The following is a 17930-nucleotide window of genomic DNA, read 5'->3' as shown; positions in this document are numbered from 1 at the left end:
GCATAGGGGCATTAAGATATTTTGAGAGAAAACTCATAGACTCAGGAAGTTTTAGCTTGGAATTACCAAACACTAACATTCCGGTTCCTCTAAATAAGTCATTTCAAAGAATATAAAACAAATATCATTCCAAGGTCACAGTTTATGGATATCCTTGAACTGGAAACTATTAAGTACAAGGCAAACTAAGGGAACAAGTTCTTTGAAAACACAAACTGGTTACATACACAGAACACAACATGAAGGTTCAATTTGTTAGATATTGAGGCAACAAAAAGTATAAGGAATCTGCAGCATTTTCATCAATTCAAATGTTTTTACTGATAAAACCTTACCTCTTAGATTTGTTACCAATTTCAAAACAGTAAGATTTAGAGTTGACTAACAATGCATTACAGATTTTAACTTGTTTTTTGGGTTTTTTTTAAGATTTTATTTATTTATTTGACAGAGAGAGTGAGAGAGGGAACACAAGCAGGGACAGAGGGAGAGGGAGAAGCCGGTTTCCCGCCGAGCAGGGAGCCTGATGCGGGGCTCGATCCCAGGACCCTGGGATCATGACCTGAGCCGAAGGCAGACGCTTAATGACTGAGCCACCCAGGCACCCCAGATTTTAACTTGTTATCAAAAAACTGGCTCTCCACATTTATAAGAGACTACTTACCTTTTTAAGAAACAGTACTATTACGCAAACAGAATTTTATAAATTACAATCAGCCCTGGTTAATAGTATTTCAGTCTACTTAATTCTATAATTCAGAACTTTTTTTTTTTTCCAAAGATTTTATTTATTTATTTGACAGAGAGAGACACAGCGAGAGAGGGAACACAAGCAGGGGGAATGGGAGAGGGAGAAGCAGGCTTCCCACAGAGCAGGGAGCCCGATGTGGGGCTCAAGCCCAGGACCCCGGTATCATGACCTGAGCCGAAGGCAGACGCCCAACGACTAAGCCACCCAGGCGCCCCCAATTTAGACCTTTTAAGCTGGCTAAACTTCCCACTTTATTAACGGGGTAAGTTTCCTCATAGCAAATATCACCACTAGCTGTAATGGGATAAAAAACCAAAAGAGAGCAAAACTTTTGACATCAACTTTAGAGATCTGCAGTCACCGACAGTATACCCAGGGCTGGTCTGTGAAAGAGATCATCTAACGAGCATCTAATATGTATGCAGATATGTCCTATGCTGATGTACAACCAAACTGTGAGGTTCTGTCCCAGGACCATCAAAGAGGAAAATGCAGGTGGCACTTGATTCCATGTGTGCTACGTGATGTTTTCTTTACTGTCATCTCTAAGACCAACAATCCTATGTTAATGTGTTATCTCAATTAATACTTACATTTTGTAATTGCTCCAGAAAAATACACCAAAAGAAAAGTTTCAGTATGGATATATATCACCAATCACCAAAGTTAGGAAAGCATTTGTCCCACACAGTATCATTAATTATTTTAAGTCTGTTTTTTTCCTTTTCCAGGATGATATTTACTGAAGAACAACTTATTTACATTGAAAGTACAAATAAAATGAGATTCAATCTGGACAGGAGCTAACAAGAACTGATTTATAAATACAAGTTTGAGGAAAAGGACTGATATTCAAAGTAAGGGCTAATATAACTTTTCTACTAATACTTTTATTAATAGTTTAAAAATACTCTATACATATTAGCTCGTACTGCTTACCACGGCACTGTGAGGTAAAGAAAGCAGATGTTATCATACTTATTTTCAAACAAGGACACCCAAGCTCAGGCGATGAAAATCTATCTGCCCAGGGTAAATAGGCAGCAAACAATAATGCTCTTTTAGAAGAAATTCTTTGAACCAAAATATGGCCAAACAACAAGAGACTACCTAATGAAATTTGCTTGACTAAAACACAAAGTTATTTTTAAAATCATACTGAAAATCTCTAAAGGAATAAATTAAGAATGGTGGAGAGAAAAAATGCCCAGTTTGGTTTCCCCTAATATTTCAACTAATGCTTTCAAGAGTCCAGTTAAAACTGCCATCACAAATCCTCAGTCAGTGAATCTAACTTGTCTTCAGCATAGGGAAAATACACAAATTGTACAAATAGATAGGAGACACGACCAGCAACCTCAGTCTTTCATTCACAAGTATAAACACACCCACAAAACCACCAGATACCTGAGGAATACTAACACCACCAAAAAAGAACCAAAATAAACAAACTGAAAAAGTTACTCAGAGGGGAGAAAAAATTTAAAAATAAAGTCTAGTTAGTGTCCTAAGATAAAAGATTGTATTATATCTGTAAAATAAGAGCCGGTGGCTATGAACTACAAAGAATTCCCAGAAGTATAAAGTAATAGCTGAAACAGATAACTGTAAAGGGCTCAAAGAAAAAGTCAAGGAAATCTTCCAGAACAAGGCAGGTAAACAGACATGGAAGTGAAAGAAAAATCGTAACACCAGAACACTGATATAGACGCTCTAGGGGTCAAAGCCGTAAAAGAATACAGAGAACACAGAAGGGAAGAAATAATGAAAGAAATACAGAAGATTCCCTAGAACTGAAGACATATGCCTGTGTATCCAAAGGGTCACAAATGTTTTACAGGATGAGTTAAAAAGAACTACATCTCATCCTCCTTAAATTTCATAACATCAAGGATAAAGAGGCATGGACACAACAAGCTTCCAGAGAACAAAAACAGGTTACCTAGAAAGAAATTACTCCTATTAGCATTAAGCCTCTTATCAGTGAAACTGGTTACCAAAAGGTAATGGAATGCAACCTTCAAAATTCTAAAGGAAAACTGCTGCACAACTGAATTCTATACCCAGCTAAGGCATGTACTGGGTGTGAAAGTGAAAAGCACATTTTTTAATACTCTGTTGACAAGCAACCCCCCACATATTCTTTCTGAAAAAAGTACTCCAGGAAATTAAAAAAAAAAAAAAATTACTTCTAGAACATTGTAAAATAAATCCAAAACAAATCTGTAAAATAAATCCAAAACAAATAGGGGAAAGACACAAGATCTAAGAAAGCAGAGAACGTGTCCAAGAATGCAATTAAATAACATGCTATTAGCTGAGCATCATACCCAGAAAAAAGTCGGTTCACAATAGAATGTCAACAAATACTATGATTAAAAAGCTGCATAACCAAGTGGTATGATAAAGGCAGACACTCTTTAACCAACAGAGGGGCAACATGGCAACTGGAAAATCCAGGAAAAACTGGTACAGCCCAGACTAGAAGCCAAACTAAAGTGCATCCTGATCTTGAACACCAGCATTTGTTCTCCATGGCTCCCACTGTGCCCATCATACTACTTTCTTAGCAGCAGGGAGTATTTACTTATCACAATATTGATTACTGCTTCTCCAAATCAACAAGTGAAACTGTGACAAACCTTGACAACATTAAATAAATGTTGACACAACCTGGGAGGGGACCATGAGGTATTCAGGGGAAAGACTGTGAGGGGTACTAATTTTTCTCAACTCATAAAGTGGCAAGTTTAGAGATGATGCCTAAGTACTTTCTAGAATTAAGAGTGCAAGTGTTGGAAGTGTAACCATGAAGCCCTCTCCCCTCCTTCAGGGAAGGAAGGAAGAGAATAGATATTACAAGTTAAATTCTTCATTTTTCACAATGGTGATAGACATATACTCAATTATTTAAGATTACTCAAATATAAAGTTTAGCATATTATACATAAAATTGAGATAATAATCACCAAAAAATTAAAAATAGAAAAGGTCTAAAATGGCTATATGCGAGAAACCAGTTTGAAGAAGGAGAGGGTAGAAAAGACTTTTATTTATCATTTTATACCTTTTTGTACTATTAACCAATGAAGGAAAAACACAGAGAAACTTTTGTCCATTTTTTCTTGTTTCTTTATCCCATGCATTATATACCAACCTTCTTTTATGGTATTTCAGACAAGACACAATTAATTAAACTCAAGAACCACCCTAAATCTCTGGCAAAATTCGGTGACAGCAACAGTTTACACTGGTTTTAAAACTCTCAAAACATATCCACATCCATTATCTTACTTAATCCTCGCAATGGTCTTATGAGAGCAGATTTTAGAGCTTAATAAAGTATTACTCCAAAAGGTTTAAGTGATTTGCCATCCCAAAGAAAGTAAGAAAGGTAGAATAAATGTAATAGGCAAGTTAAAAAATAAAGAAAAAATGCCTTCATACAGCAATGAAATCTGAAAAAGCCCTCTAACCTTATAACAGACCATACAATAAATGAAACAACAGTACAATAGTTGGCTGAAACAGTTTTTATCATGAAACACACACTTACCATATGACCGGCAATCTCATTCCTAGGTTATCGCCCCAGAAAAAATGAAAACACATCACACCAAGATACGCACTCCCTTGCTCATAGCAGTCTTATTCATAATAGCCAGAAACTAGAAACTACAAATATCCATCAGCTGGTAAACAGATAAATTGTATTATGGCCAAACTACAGAATACACCTCAACAGTAAAGAAACAACCTAATGAAAGGCACAACAACATGGATGAATCCTTAAAGTATTACGCTATGTGAAAGTAACCAAACACAAAGGGCCATCTGACTCTACTTATAAGACATATTAGAAAAGGAAGATTCCAGTGGTATCACATCAGTGGTTTTCAGCACTGAGGAAAGAGAACTGACTGCATCGGAGAATGAGGGCACTTTTGGGGTGACAGACATGTTTGATGTCATAACTGCAGTGCTTGTTACACTACTGTATGAACATAGCAAAATTCATCAAAGTATACACTTAAAATTGGTGAATTTTATTGTTCTGAAAATTATAACTCACTAAGACTGATTTTTTAAAACTCAGTCATACATAATCCCATTTATCTTCTGACAACAGCTTTTCAAGCACAGGAATTAACTACAGACCCACAAGGAACAGTGAAATTACTATTTAAAAGGTAACTTTTAATCAGAAAATAGATACAGTACACAGGACCTTAAAAGTCCTGACAATGAAACAGTCCTCATTCTACTCAATTTGGCCACGTGGATAAACACTAGTTGCCTGGCAACTAGTCTACACTCCAGATTTCTTAATAAACATATTAACCACATTAGCAGGTGATCTCATAGAGGATAAACTAAGCTTTACATTGAAGAGTTCTTCCTTTAGTATTAAAAAAAGAATAATAATGCATTTGAATTATTTATCCGAAGTAGTAGGAGTGAACAAGTGAACAAGAAATACTAAAGCTAGATCATGAAAAATAAAAATATGAAATGAAACATACACACACACACATACACACAGAGACAACACAAAAACCCTTTCTTCATGTGGTCTTTTACCTTCAGACTCTCCTTAACTAACTTACAGGACTGCTGAAGCTGTGAGATTGTGGGTGAACTCTTTCCCTTTAAGCCTTAACCCCTCCCCTGCTACCACCCAAACTGGCTTAATATAAATTTACATGTCTTTAAATGCAGACAAGTTATAAACTTTTCTAGATATCAAATATCCGAAAAACATCTCTCTGAATTGTAGACTCTGTGGACACGGAAAAATACAACACGAACTTTCTGTAACATGCAAGCACACAACATACCAGGAGGCCAAGTCCTCGTAACGGTGATGATAAACTATCAAAATCAAGAATTACAAAGAATTCCTAAATAACAAGCAAATTCCTAACACGTAAGTTAGATATCATTTCTCTCTCACTGGACATGGTCTGTCCGTTGACTCTGTAACAGCTTCGGAACAAATGTCAACTTCCAGGACATCGCTGACCACGAGCACACTTACCACACATGCGACTTTCGGCTTTGGTGAGTACTTACCCCTCTTCTGAACCCAGCCTTCTTTCACCACGGTAACATCGCTCATGATGGCTCCCCTCTGAGCCCCCAACGTGGAGAAATGCTACTTTGTGGTATCAGCTTTGGGGTTTGGATTCTCTGCTGCTGCTGCCCTTCCCACTCTCTAGTGATGACTCAGCCTGGAAGGAAGTATTGAAGAAAGAATTTCTTTTTTTTCCATTCTTGCAACTCACACAGCAATAACAAACAACTAATTCTTTGTAAATGTCTTCAACTGGCCTGACCTCACATAAAACTCTAACTCCTCAAACTGGGGAACTTATTTATTCAACAGTTCTATAATGAACGGGATTCCCTGGTCTTGTGACAGATTTCAAATGATAGTGAAACTTTTAACCTAAGAGGCTGTAACAAAAAAAATCTTAAGAAAACCCCTGTCACACCTATACAAATAATACAGAAAATCTGTTTGGTGCTGTGTCAGAGGTGAAAAGGGAAGAAAATGAAAGTTAGGTGAACTAAAAGTAAACTTTCGTGTATGTCTAGTTCCAAAATCTATGTGGATTTAGGAATATTTATGGCAAAGCAATTGTGAATGTTTTTAATAGCTGTATTTTATGGAAAACACAATGTGCTAAGAAACCAGCACTTATGTATGCTTACTCTGCCCTATTCCAAGAATTATTTTAGACAATCAATGAATTAGATGACAATGAATTTTTAGGTTACAATAAATAAAATAGTATAAATAATACAAAGTCAATGATTTTTTAAAATACACGAAGTGAAAAAGGAATATGAAAGTGGAAAAAAATATGGGATATCTAAGATGTGCCAAGAACAAGTGCTTACATCTATTATTCTCAGGTAATCCTCACAGTAAACCCAGGAGGGTACCATTAACTTCATTTCATAGATGAGTAAACTGAGGCTCACAGAGATTTAGCAGCGTGCCTGATTTCAACACAACTACTGAATGATGGAGCCCACATCTGAACCAGACCATCTGACTCCAGAGCCTGCAGTCCTAACTCCAAAACTATACTGCCTTAAGATGGAAAAGCCAGAGTAAAAGTCTACATATTCGCAAAAGATGGGCCACAAATTTAGCAGGAAAGCTTTCAGGAAGCAGTGCAAATAAGGAAACGCAATTGGTTTCAATATTTACAGTATCCATAAATATTTTTTAAAAGAAAAAAAGAAGTTGCTTCAGAAGGAATACAATTTTTCCTGGAATAAAAATCTGAAATTTATCCCATGGGTCTTTGTAAGATACCTTGTAGTGTAATAAACGAAGTCCTCAAAAATATCCTTATATATACACTAATGAGTTTTGCAGGGCTATTTCTCACTGTCCCTCTCAACCTAAAAAGGAAAATGCCAAGATAAAACAGAGTTAAAAATATTTCCACAGAAAGGGACTAAAACATGTAGTCCAGGGTGCACTGGCATTATATGGTCCAAAAACACAGGCATAAATTTTAGATAACCAGAAAAATGGACGGATGGACTATGTAACTATACTATTTTCTCAAACTGGGTTTTGATAAATAGTGCATAGCAGCAAGTTCAAGGTTAGACTCCCTAGCTATTATTGGAACTGAATTATGGCTCATTTTCCAATGCAAATTAAGTAGAAAGCCTAATCATTTAGCAGTGAGGAATCAAGACTAACATTCTCTTAAGAAAGCCTGACAAAGTTTGTGTGACTGAACAGAAAACCATCCCTACACGGGCCCTCAGCACCTACAGGTAAGGCCAAGACTATCCTCAGAAGCAATGGGGTCTGCTACTGCAGAGAGTCTAAAGGGATACTAGAATCTGGATGTATTTTCCCAAAATATGTTTGAAAGAATACCAAGAGAAATTCCGGGGGGGGGGGGGGGGGGGAGATGAAAAAAGAAAAAAAAAGTCTTTGGTCAAATAAGTTTGGAAAAATTCAACAAACCATGTCCTTCCCTTAAAACATCACTATTAACCTATTAAAGATACAAAATATGTATAACCTTTTTTTATCTCAGCAAATCCTCAACTTACTGAACCCACAGGGCTCTTTTTTTTTTCTTTAGTAATATGTACTGATATCCAGGCCTTTGTGAAATGGCCACATAACTCAAGGCAAGACTCATTTCACCACTAAAAATGGGCAAAAAAACAAAAACAAAAAACCTTCAGTAGAGAATCCAAACATTATTTTGATTTACAGAACTTCCTGAAAACTGGCTCCATAATACAGAACTAGGTAACTAAAAGGGTTAGCTCCTTATGCTACATAATTATAAGGACATTAAATATTGGGAGCCCTAGTGCAAACCAATGACTTTAGAAGAGCTACAAGTAGTCCTTCTCTTTGGTGGCACCCATAGGAAGGGGCCTCATCTCATTCAAGCCCTTCTTGGTTTTTGACTATAAAGTTATATGATTTGGATTAAAAAAAGTTCCTATCTTAATATTCTTGAGATTGGAAATGGAACAGATCAGGGGTCAACATTTATTAATAACCAAAAAATAATACAAATCCAATAAACATATATAAAATATATTCCTATTAAAATAATCTGCATTACAACACATCTATATAGAACACTAAAAAAAAAGTATTTTCAAAATTCATTCCATTTTTTTAAGCCAACATTTCACTGTTGGGATCTCAAAGCAGGAAAGGACCTTCATTTTACAGTTGAGGAAACAGAGTCTAGATGGATGAAGCCACTTGCCCAAGGTCACATAGCTGCTTTCTGAGGGAACCAAGACCAGAGAACCAGGCACATCTTTATTTCCACTAGCACCACCCCTTCAGTACAAAACAACATACTGAGATATCCACATCAACCCAAATCAATGAATTTTGTTTTAAAATGAAACTGTTTCGGGGCGCCTAGGTGACGCAGTCTGTTGAGTGTCTGACTCTTGGTTTCCACTCAGGTCCTGATCTCAGGGTCTTGAGATCAGCCCCGTGCTCAGCAGAGTCTGCTTGAGATTCTCTCTCTCCCTCTCCCACTGCCCCTCCCCACTCTCAAATAAATTTTTTAAAAAATAAAATGAAACTTTCAAAAAACTAAGTTTTTAGATAAAAATACTTATCAGTGCTCATATATTTAAAGTGCTGAAATGTATGTTAAATCAACAGGACAAAATTTATAATCGTCATCAGGACCAGTAAGCCCACTCATTATAGAAATGGCTTTATCCATTTGCATCTTAAACTGTTACCAAATTCTACCAATAATCATAATATTGAGCTTTAAAGTTGCTCCTGGGACTCTCAACTAAAATGATACATTCTTTGAAAATAGCTTAAAAGACATTCAAAGTATACTACTCCAGACTTATGACCAATAGGCTAGAAATAAATGCTGTCTTGTGTGCATAAACACAATGCTAATGAGTCTTAAGCAATCCACCATATTCTTTGATTTAATTTCCCTACAGTGGCAACCCTCTTGTACCAAGTCATCTACGCTCTCCCACTCAGTGTTCCACGTTGCTAAAAACACTAATCTGCAAAATGATGAACTGGTCATGAACTCCACCTCCTCCTACAGTCCCAATTTCTCCAGAAATACGTTCTATCCAATGAGCTCAGACAAAATTTGGTTTCTTTTTCTTTTAAGCCTATTGCATTAAATATTTCATTGCTGAATAATCTAATTTTGTCTATTCTTTAAAAAATGTCATACAAAATTCTTGGCAGATTCAATTTAGAATTTACACAAAGCAGTTACACTAAAGGTACTTTCATTCAAAACTATTTAAGAATTTGATGATAACAGCATTTGAATATCACTTCACAATTTACAAAACATTTTCACATCGTGTACCTCACTCAATAGCATTACTATTTAGTAAAGCAATTTGACAGTGCCCAGCACATAAGATATGCCCAACAAATACAGAATGAATGAACGAGCGGATGAATGAAAGAGCAAAGATGTAGCTTTACATAACTAACGAAGAGCACACTAGACAAACTGATATTGTAAGTCAACAGAGAGCAGTATTAAGTCATCTTAGAGGCAAACCTAAACTCAAATGTTATGAAAGCACCTACATAGAAGTAATTTAAATTACAATAACTATTCTTCCTTATTCAGTAAAGTACATTTACTATAGACCTCCACATTGTGAGGACTGGCACACATTAAAATTATCCTCCTTTTCTCCACGTTTTTTGACACTTTTTGTTGAGAGGAGGTCAAGTTTCAACTCCCAAACAATTAAGCATCAACACTGCCCAAAATTATCTTTGTGGAAGGAAGGCAGAGAAAGAATGGCATTATTTTCTTAATGATAGTTTTAACAATTTTTAAAAGATATTTGTTTACTTAAGGCAACAAACCATTCAGTTTTAAGCAATAATCAGTTTTTCAAACATCTTTCTAAAATATCATTTCAAGAAACATGTAACATATATATATGTAGTCAGTAAACAGGTATTGATTGCCTACTCTGTGACAAGGACCACACTGAGTATACAGGGAGGCAAGCAAAACAAAGTTTTTAAAAATCTTTTCCATGCAATAATTTATTATCAAAGTGCTTTCACATATTTGTGAATTTGACTCCAGAAACAAATCTGTACAGTAGCTACAGCATCTACAATTCTGAACCTAGGCAAGCTGTGACCAACCAAAAATGCCATTATTCCCTCGCCGTTACCATAACCAGATAGTGACAAGCAGCAAGTGTGACCTCCTGCAATTCAAGTCTTCTATCAGTTTGGTATGCTTTCTACCAAATAACCCAATAGGAACTCTCAGAAGTATGTATAACACTTGTGAATCGCTGCGAACATTTTTTCCTGTATGGAGTTATTTTTCAAAAGTCCAGTAAACACAATGTTTTCAAATAAAAATCAAATATAACCGCGGCATTGCAAAGGAAATGACACCAACAGAAGACCAGAAGGTTAACAAAGTTAAAAGGCATGCCAGCAATTTTCTTTTTTACAAATTAGAACAAGATTCACAGGTTAGTAATTTCCTACATGTTAATTTCTAAGTTTAAAGCCACAATACTGTCCGTAATACAACTTCCTCTAAACTATATCCATGGCTGTAATTAATACTATGTAAAATATACTTGCCCTGAACCACAATTTTTTATATTCTTTAGCTATGCTTGGCCAAACTGAATTAATGAAGGACAACTAAGGTGCAAAGACAAGAGAATACTGCTTCTTTGAAATACAAATGATTTTCAACGGTAGCCATAATACATTGATTTCAAGAAATAGTTGAAACTAACATACGTCATAATAAATACATAAGGTCATATAAAACTCTTTAAAGGATTTGAGGGAAAAGAAAAATACTGAAATGAAAGGGAAATTCAAGGCAAGTTGCCCTGCACTTCAAATAACTCTCAGCCAGTCTGTCCCTCTTAAGAGTTGTTATCCTGTTCATAAACCTGTCATATGGGGAAAGTGAGCCACACAAACTATGTATTTTGGATACCTTTCCTTTCTTCAGAGTACAGTAACTTTGTGGATTTTCTTAAAACTAATAGATATCTTCACTGTTTCACCCTACAGGAAAATACTTGAATAGGCAAGATGTCCAACTTTCACAAAAAATTTCAGTTCTTTCAACTTTGCAAACTTTGAAATATACATACAAAAATGGAGAGCATTTCCCCTTCTTCTCTACCTCAGTTTAGGGCATTTGAATGCCATTTCAACCAACACATCCATGAGTAACCAAAAAAAAAAAAAAAAAACTTGTGCTGGGTGCTGTATTTAATATTCTAACTTGAAACAACTAGGAAAATGCCTATTGGATTCCTCTGGTTCACCTAAACCACTGAACAAGCTATAGACAAATGATGCCCCACCTTTCTCATATTTAGTGCGGTTTGTCTCTACGTGAAGGCATCTGTAATATAACAGGAACAGGTTGAGGGTTGCCACTGAAAGAATTTCAGTTGCACAGCTGGCCAAACTTTTCCAACACACATGTAAAATCCTTCTAAAATCTGCCTTGGGGACCTCCCTGACAATAAAATGAAAAAAAAAAAAAAATCCGCACATATACACAAAATACAATTGATATATGGTCCATTAAATGTCAAGATCAGCTTGACGGATTTTACCCTGGATTAAACTGAGAGTTAACCCACAGGTATGGAATCCTTTAACAAAGCTCATCACCATGGTGCATCAGAAAGAGCATGGGGGGGGGGGGCAGTGCCTGGGTGGCTCAGTCGGTTAAGTGTCTGCCTTCCCCTCAGATCATGATCCCAGGGACCAGCCCCGCATCGGGCTCCCTGCTCAGAAGGGAGTCTGCTTCTCCCTCTGCCTCTCCCATCCCCTGCCCCCCTACCCACTGCTTGTGCTCTCTCTCTCACTCATTCCCTCTCTCAAATAAATTCTTAAAAAAAAAAAAGAAAAGAAAAAGAAAGAGCACTGGGCAGGCCCAGAAACTGTTCCTGTTATATTACAGATGCCTTCACGTAGAGACAAACCGCACTAAATAGGGGTCCCTATTCCCAACTCTGCCCCATCCGGAGTGACACTATGTAAGATCCTTTAATTAATTCTCTGTGCTTCACTTTCCTTAGCCATAAAAATAAAAGTGTAGCATTAGACCAACTTAAATAGCTTCACAGCTCTTCCAGAGTTGATATTTATAATTCTTCAAGTTCAAATCTACCGAGTATCTACTTCGCTTATAGATGGCATCTCCAGTGACACCACCATGATTATACACAGTTCCTGTCCTCAAAAGTTTAATACATAGTTGGGAAGATGAAACATTCAAATATCAATCCTACTTAGACAAAATTTGAACTGAACTCCAATACTGGCAAAATACCATCTTCCTTCCCTTCCCATCCCCTAGACTCCCAAACAGAGTCAGAGGCTTTCTTAATTAATATGAAAGAAAATTTCTCACTTAAAAGTCTTCTAGAGATTTCTTCTGGGAAATCATTTTACTTTTCCCTCTGATTATTAGCAAAATATACCCATTTCACATTGCACAAAATGTGAAATCTCTGCGGTTGGTGATAAATAGAGTACTGAAAAGACAACTAAAAAGCAAATCTACAGGTCAAGAGACATATATTATCTATTAACTACTATTTGAAGGCTACCTGGCAAAGGAAACCTGTTTACATCTAAATGCCAAAAGACTATGGCACTACAATAACATATGTGAACAACTGAGGCATTGAACTTGGCCTCTGAAACAACTGAAATGAAAAAGAATGTTATGGATCTGTTGATATACTTTTTTTACTCTATTAACGTGATTTCTATGGAAATTATTGTACTAAATTACTGAAACTGAGTATGTCACTGGGAAGTCTAATGAGAGGTACAAACAACTCAGGAGAAACGCTAAGGAAAAAAGTGTTTCAGAACGAGGACAGTCAAACAGAAATGGATTTTTATAATGCCGCGTTAATAAGTGTTTTCTCTTGTGAAAACCACTTTCAAAAGTAGCAGGGGCTGTTGTGAAGATTAAACCAATGGACACACGTTAAGCACCTAGAACAGCGCCTGGCACATGGCAAGTGCTCACCAGGCACTGGCTGACATCGACCCTAAACCTGACCTAGCACTGTCATACATGAAAGACCATGATACAATTTTCAGTTCACATCAGATGATTCAGGGCTATCCTTCCAGGTGACTACAGAAGAGTGCGTGCTGTAGAAAACAAGGATTCAGGATACCAATGCACGCTCCTGAAAGCTGGAGTTAAAAACAGAGCAGCTCAAATGATTTAATTACTCTAACACATATCTACAAAAATTCATTATGTGCATTAAAATGTATGTTAAGAAAAACAAAAATGCCAGTCAAATTTTAAGACCGATTTGCTCAAAACAAATGAAATGGTTTATTTTTCTGTCTTGCATCTTATGGTATTCAAATATAAATTATTGTAAATTAAGTATTTTTTAATGCTTAAAACTTAATCACATTATAAAGACAAGATCCTATCAAATCATGCTAAAAATCCAATTAACATGAGTTAACAATAGTTGCCTTATCTTCTCAAGGGTGAATTCCTGAACTAAAAAAGTTTAACAACAGAGTGTAGCTATCTTTTCACAAAAATATGCAAAGTTCAAGCAAACTCTAAACTTCCACAGAAATCAATTTATAAAAGAGGTTCCTCTTTTTAAAGAAAACCAAATAGTTGGAAATTTCCATCAAATTTTTAAGAAATCAAATCTCTTATATGTTTAAATCAAAAGCCAGAGTTTAAAAAAATCTTAAATCCCTACTTTGCACAAGATTCTATTATGCTAAGTACATTTGTCCTAGGATGTTTAACCAAAACATGTTTAGATTTGCAATGATTCTGAAAACAAATTCTCTTTCTAATGGTAGTAATCTTCTGAATGAAAAGTAAATAAAGTTTTTAATCAAACTAGCTCCTGGCACACAGTTCACACTCAAATATTTGTTGGAAGGATGAATGAAATCTTTTTTAAAATATTTTACAGCTATAAAATTACATAAACCAAAAAGTCTAAAGCTGAACCCTTAAGTACCTTCACATACACAACTTAAACTAAGAGTCAGTGTCAAACTAAAAATGAATTTTCAGTTGGAAAACAACTCACTAAAGTAATCCTTACAGAAAGACTAAGTGTAGGGGACAAAATGGACATAAATAATAGTTTCCTAGGTTTTTTTGTAGAATTACTTTAGGTATTTTTTAAATGCTATGGGAAAACCTACTACAGCAAACACCTACCACAAACATAACAACTGAAAACTATAGCTCTCCAGTCATCTAAATTCCAATGGTGTCTCATTCATGTGATATATGCACTCCCTCACTTTAAAATTAGAAGCTCAAGCCAATCAAAGATATCGGGGTCAACCCTACTGAGACAAACAAAAAGCAGATCTTCAAATACAGTCTCCTTGGTAAACTTTCAAAGTCAAGATTATGTGTTGGCAAAAGAAAAACAAAATAACTACAGTCCTGATATGTATCTTCCAAAGTATTGCACATTCACCTCAGAAAGCTAATAATTTACTAAGAATTAGATTTCTTAATAAAAAATACATTCCTGTCTCAGACAACCACTTCCTGAATGTATGTGTTGGTTTTAGACGACCATCTCCTGGAATACTCGTTTTCATTTGTACGTATTTTGCAATATTTAAGTTCTGAAAACAAACTTTCCTAAACCATGTTTATTGGACTCTTCTGGCTTTGGCTTTTTCAACTATTTCCTACCAATGTATAACCTAATTTATAGAGTCTCCACCAAAACCAAAACCTGGGGGGTTGGGTAGTAATTTATAGCCTCCTAAAAGATATAAAATGACCATGCCTTACCAAATATGGAACATATACCTAACTTGATTTGAAGAAGTTGGCAAGGTATTAAACTGCAAAAAGTCCATCATTTCACATGTTTTAGCTACAGGATGAACTAAAGTGTGAACATTTTCTTAATAGTACTACTTAATACAGATACATAGGTTTCGCTGTGAATTTTTATTTGAAAATGTAATCCATTACAAACTACTGGGCTCTCGACCAATTACCACACTGGTGAAATGAGTTGGTTTTATTTTCACAAGGTTCTCTTGATGCAAGAAATGGGAGCATCCTACCCTTGGCTTATGGGTAAGCCTTCAGAAGATAAACAGTCAATATCGGTATTGAAGACCCGGCCCCAAAGAGACTCAATCCAGCCTAAGGGAAGGTCCCCGGGTAATCCCAAACAAGGAGTGACCCCCGCCTGGGAGTCAGGGTGAACAGGGCGACCAGCCAGGCTTCAACTTTGGGCTCTGAGGGCCCAGCCAGCATCATGGCTGATGCAGACCGATGCGCAGGAGGAGGAGGTGGACGAGGAAGAGGCTGGTTTGTTTACTTGCAGCCCGAGCCGCCGCCGCCGCCAGCAGCGACAGCATCACTGGATCCGCCAAACCCAGCATCTTCCGCACATTTCTATTCTTAGCACACAACTCCCAAGCGGATTAAAACCCCACTACTATTAAAAACACAGACGAGCACGTTACCCACCTCCCACACACACCCCGACCCCCCCCTCCAGGGCCGTCTTTTCCTGCGCGCCGGCAGCCGGGGAGGGTGGGGAGGAAGGAGACCCCGGGGGACGCCGGTGCATCCTCGCCCGCACCCCACCCCGCGCGCGCAGACAGCCCCCGCGCCGGGGAGCGCGGCAGACGGCCCCCTCCCCCCAACCCAAACACGCCGGCACGGGCGCTCCCCGCGTTATATAAGCCCGCCGCCGCCCCCGCCCGGCCGGCGCCCCCTCCCCACGCCGCGCGGCCCGGGCCGGTGGGGAGCGGGAGCTGCGCAGGGACCGGAGGCGCCAGGGCCGGGGCAGCGCAGACGCGGCCGGTACCGCTAGGCCGGGAACACCCTCCCCGGCCCCCCGCGCGCCGCCGCCCCCCAGCTTCCCCCGGAAAGTGAAGGGGTGCCGGTGTCAGCGGCGCCGGGCATCCCCCGGCCTCCCCACCCACACCCACACCCGAACCTCCGGTGACCCGGCCCCCGCCCACGCCCCCGGCGCGGTGACAACCCAAACGCCCCCGCCTCTCCCCGCCGCCGCCTCCCCCCCCGCCTCCCCCCCCGCCCGAGGGAGGCCCGGGGCCGGGGGCCCGGAGGGAGCGGAGGCCAGGCGGGGAGGGGGCGAGCGGGGGGCGGTGGCTGTTACCTGCAAAGGCGGCGGCGGCGGCGGCGGCGGCGGCGGCGGCGGCGGCCCCGCAGCTGCTCGGGCGGCGGCGGAGGATGGAGCCGGGGGGGCGGGGGGAGGAGAGGGGGCGACTCGGGGGTCCCCCCTCCCTCCTCCTCCCCTCCTGTCCTCCCCCCACCCCGCAATGCCTCTGGCCCCCCTGGAGCCCGGTGCGGCCGGCGGGAGGGCAGACGAAGGCTGCAGGGGAGGGAGGAGGGAGCCGGCCGGGCCGGGCCGCGGAGCTGGAGCGGGAGGAGGCGGCGGCGGCGGCGGCGGCGGGAGGGGAGGGCGGAGGGAGGGCGGCGGCGGGGGGAGGAGGAGGCGGAGACTCTACATGGGAATCGGATATCGGCTACAAATTCAATTCATCACCAGAAAACACCGCTCGGGCGGGGGCCGGGTCACGCCGGCGAGGCGGCGGCGGGCGGAGGCTCCGGGCCCCGGAGGGCGCCCGGCGCGGGTCGGGGGTCTGCGGCCTCCTCTGGGGGGCCGCGCCTCGCCGGGGGGGGGGGCCCCGCCGCCGCCTCCCCGCCCCCTCCTTCCTCCCTCCCGGGCTGCCGCCGCCGATCGCTTCTCGCCGCCGCCGCCGCCGCCGCGGGGCTTGTTGTTGACTTTGAGGAAAACTCCTGACGTCAGGGGCTGGCTCTCGGCGACTGGCGGGAGCGGCTTCCCCGCGTCCCCGGCCCTGCCCGCCGCCTCTGCTCCCCTCCCTGCCGCGCCCTCGTCCGCAGGCTTCCCCGCGCCCCCCAAACCCGCGGCGCCCCGCGCCCCCTCTCCTCTCGCGAGAACATCCCCCCAGCCCGCCGGAGCCGAAAGCGGGGGCAGGCGCTCCTGGGCGGGAAGTTCTGTTTCTCCCCGCGCCCTCGTGGCCCGCGGCGGCCCCCGAGGCCCGCCGCCCCCCGCCGCCGCCGCCCCGCGGAGGTGGGCGGTGCCCCGGGGGGAGCTGAGCCCGAGGGCCGGGAGCCGGCCGCGAGGGGACTCCACCCTCTGCGCCCCAGGGCTCGGTCCCGAGCGCGAAGCCCTCCCGACAGTCCCCGGAGACCTGGCCGCGCGGCCCGAGCACACCTCTCGGAAGAGCCCCCCCCAGCGCACTGGTCGCTGTCGCGACCGCACGGGGCAGACGGATTGCCCGACCATCGGAATTCACTCTTCAAATGACACCCTTTTTAGGGATATTAGTTTTCCTTGACTTTGGGGAAGCCATGATGTATTGCATTCACTACCAAGAAGATAATCATTTCTTTCTTTGGAAGTTCATGGCTCCTGAGAATATTTGCAATGGAGACACTACTTGTGCAAAATGGCCACACTCTCCTCTACACCACAGTCCATAAAGTTATAAAAGTTTATTTTTTTCTGACACCATGGTTTGTCGCTTCTGGAGCACTTTGAAAAAACCCGTATTGTTTCACCACGTGGCTCTAGCCTTGTTGAGGTACCTGTTATTTCGCCCAAT

At 40.8% G+C, this 17930-nt stretch overlaps 1 protein-coding gene across 2 annotated transcripts in view; it reads right to left on the bottom strand.

The window, feature by feature from the left end:
• The window catches only part of AKT3 (AKT serine/threonine kinase 3), a 310972-nt gene extending 294289 nt beyond the window's left edge, over nt 1-16683 (bottom strand). Inside the window, exons 1-2 of one of the 2 annotated variants that reach the window (XM_078077906.1) lie at nt 16457-16683; nt 5825-5982 (exon numbers count right to left, since the gene is read on the bottom strand). In XM_078077906.1, the coding sequence (XP_077934032.1) occupies nt 5825-5870 (46 nt within the window). In that variant the 5' untranslated portion in view covers nt 5871-5982; nt 16457-16683. The remainder of the gene's footprint in view (nt 1-5824; nt 5983-16456) is intronic. The other variant, XM_078077905.1, reaches the window with a different exon arrangement.
• Between the last annotated feature and the right edge of the window lie 1247 nt (nt 16684-17930).

This window comes from Halichoerus grypus, chromosome 7 (genome assembly GCF_964656455.1).
Source record: "Halichoerus grypus chromosome 7, mHalGry1.hap1.1, whole genome shotgun sequence".
NCBI lineage: Eukaryota > Metazoa > Chordata > Mammalia > Carnivora > Phocidae > Halichoerus > Halichoerus grypus.
The sequence above is the reverse complement of the archived record's forward strand: the minus strand, read 5'-3'. Positions and strand labels throughout refer to the sequence as shown.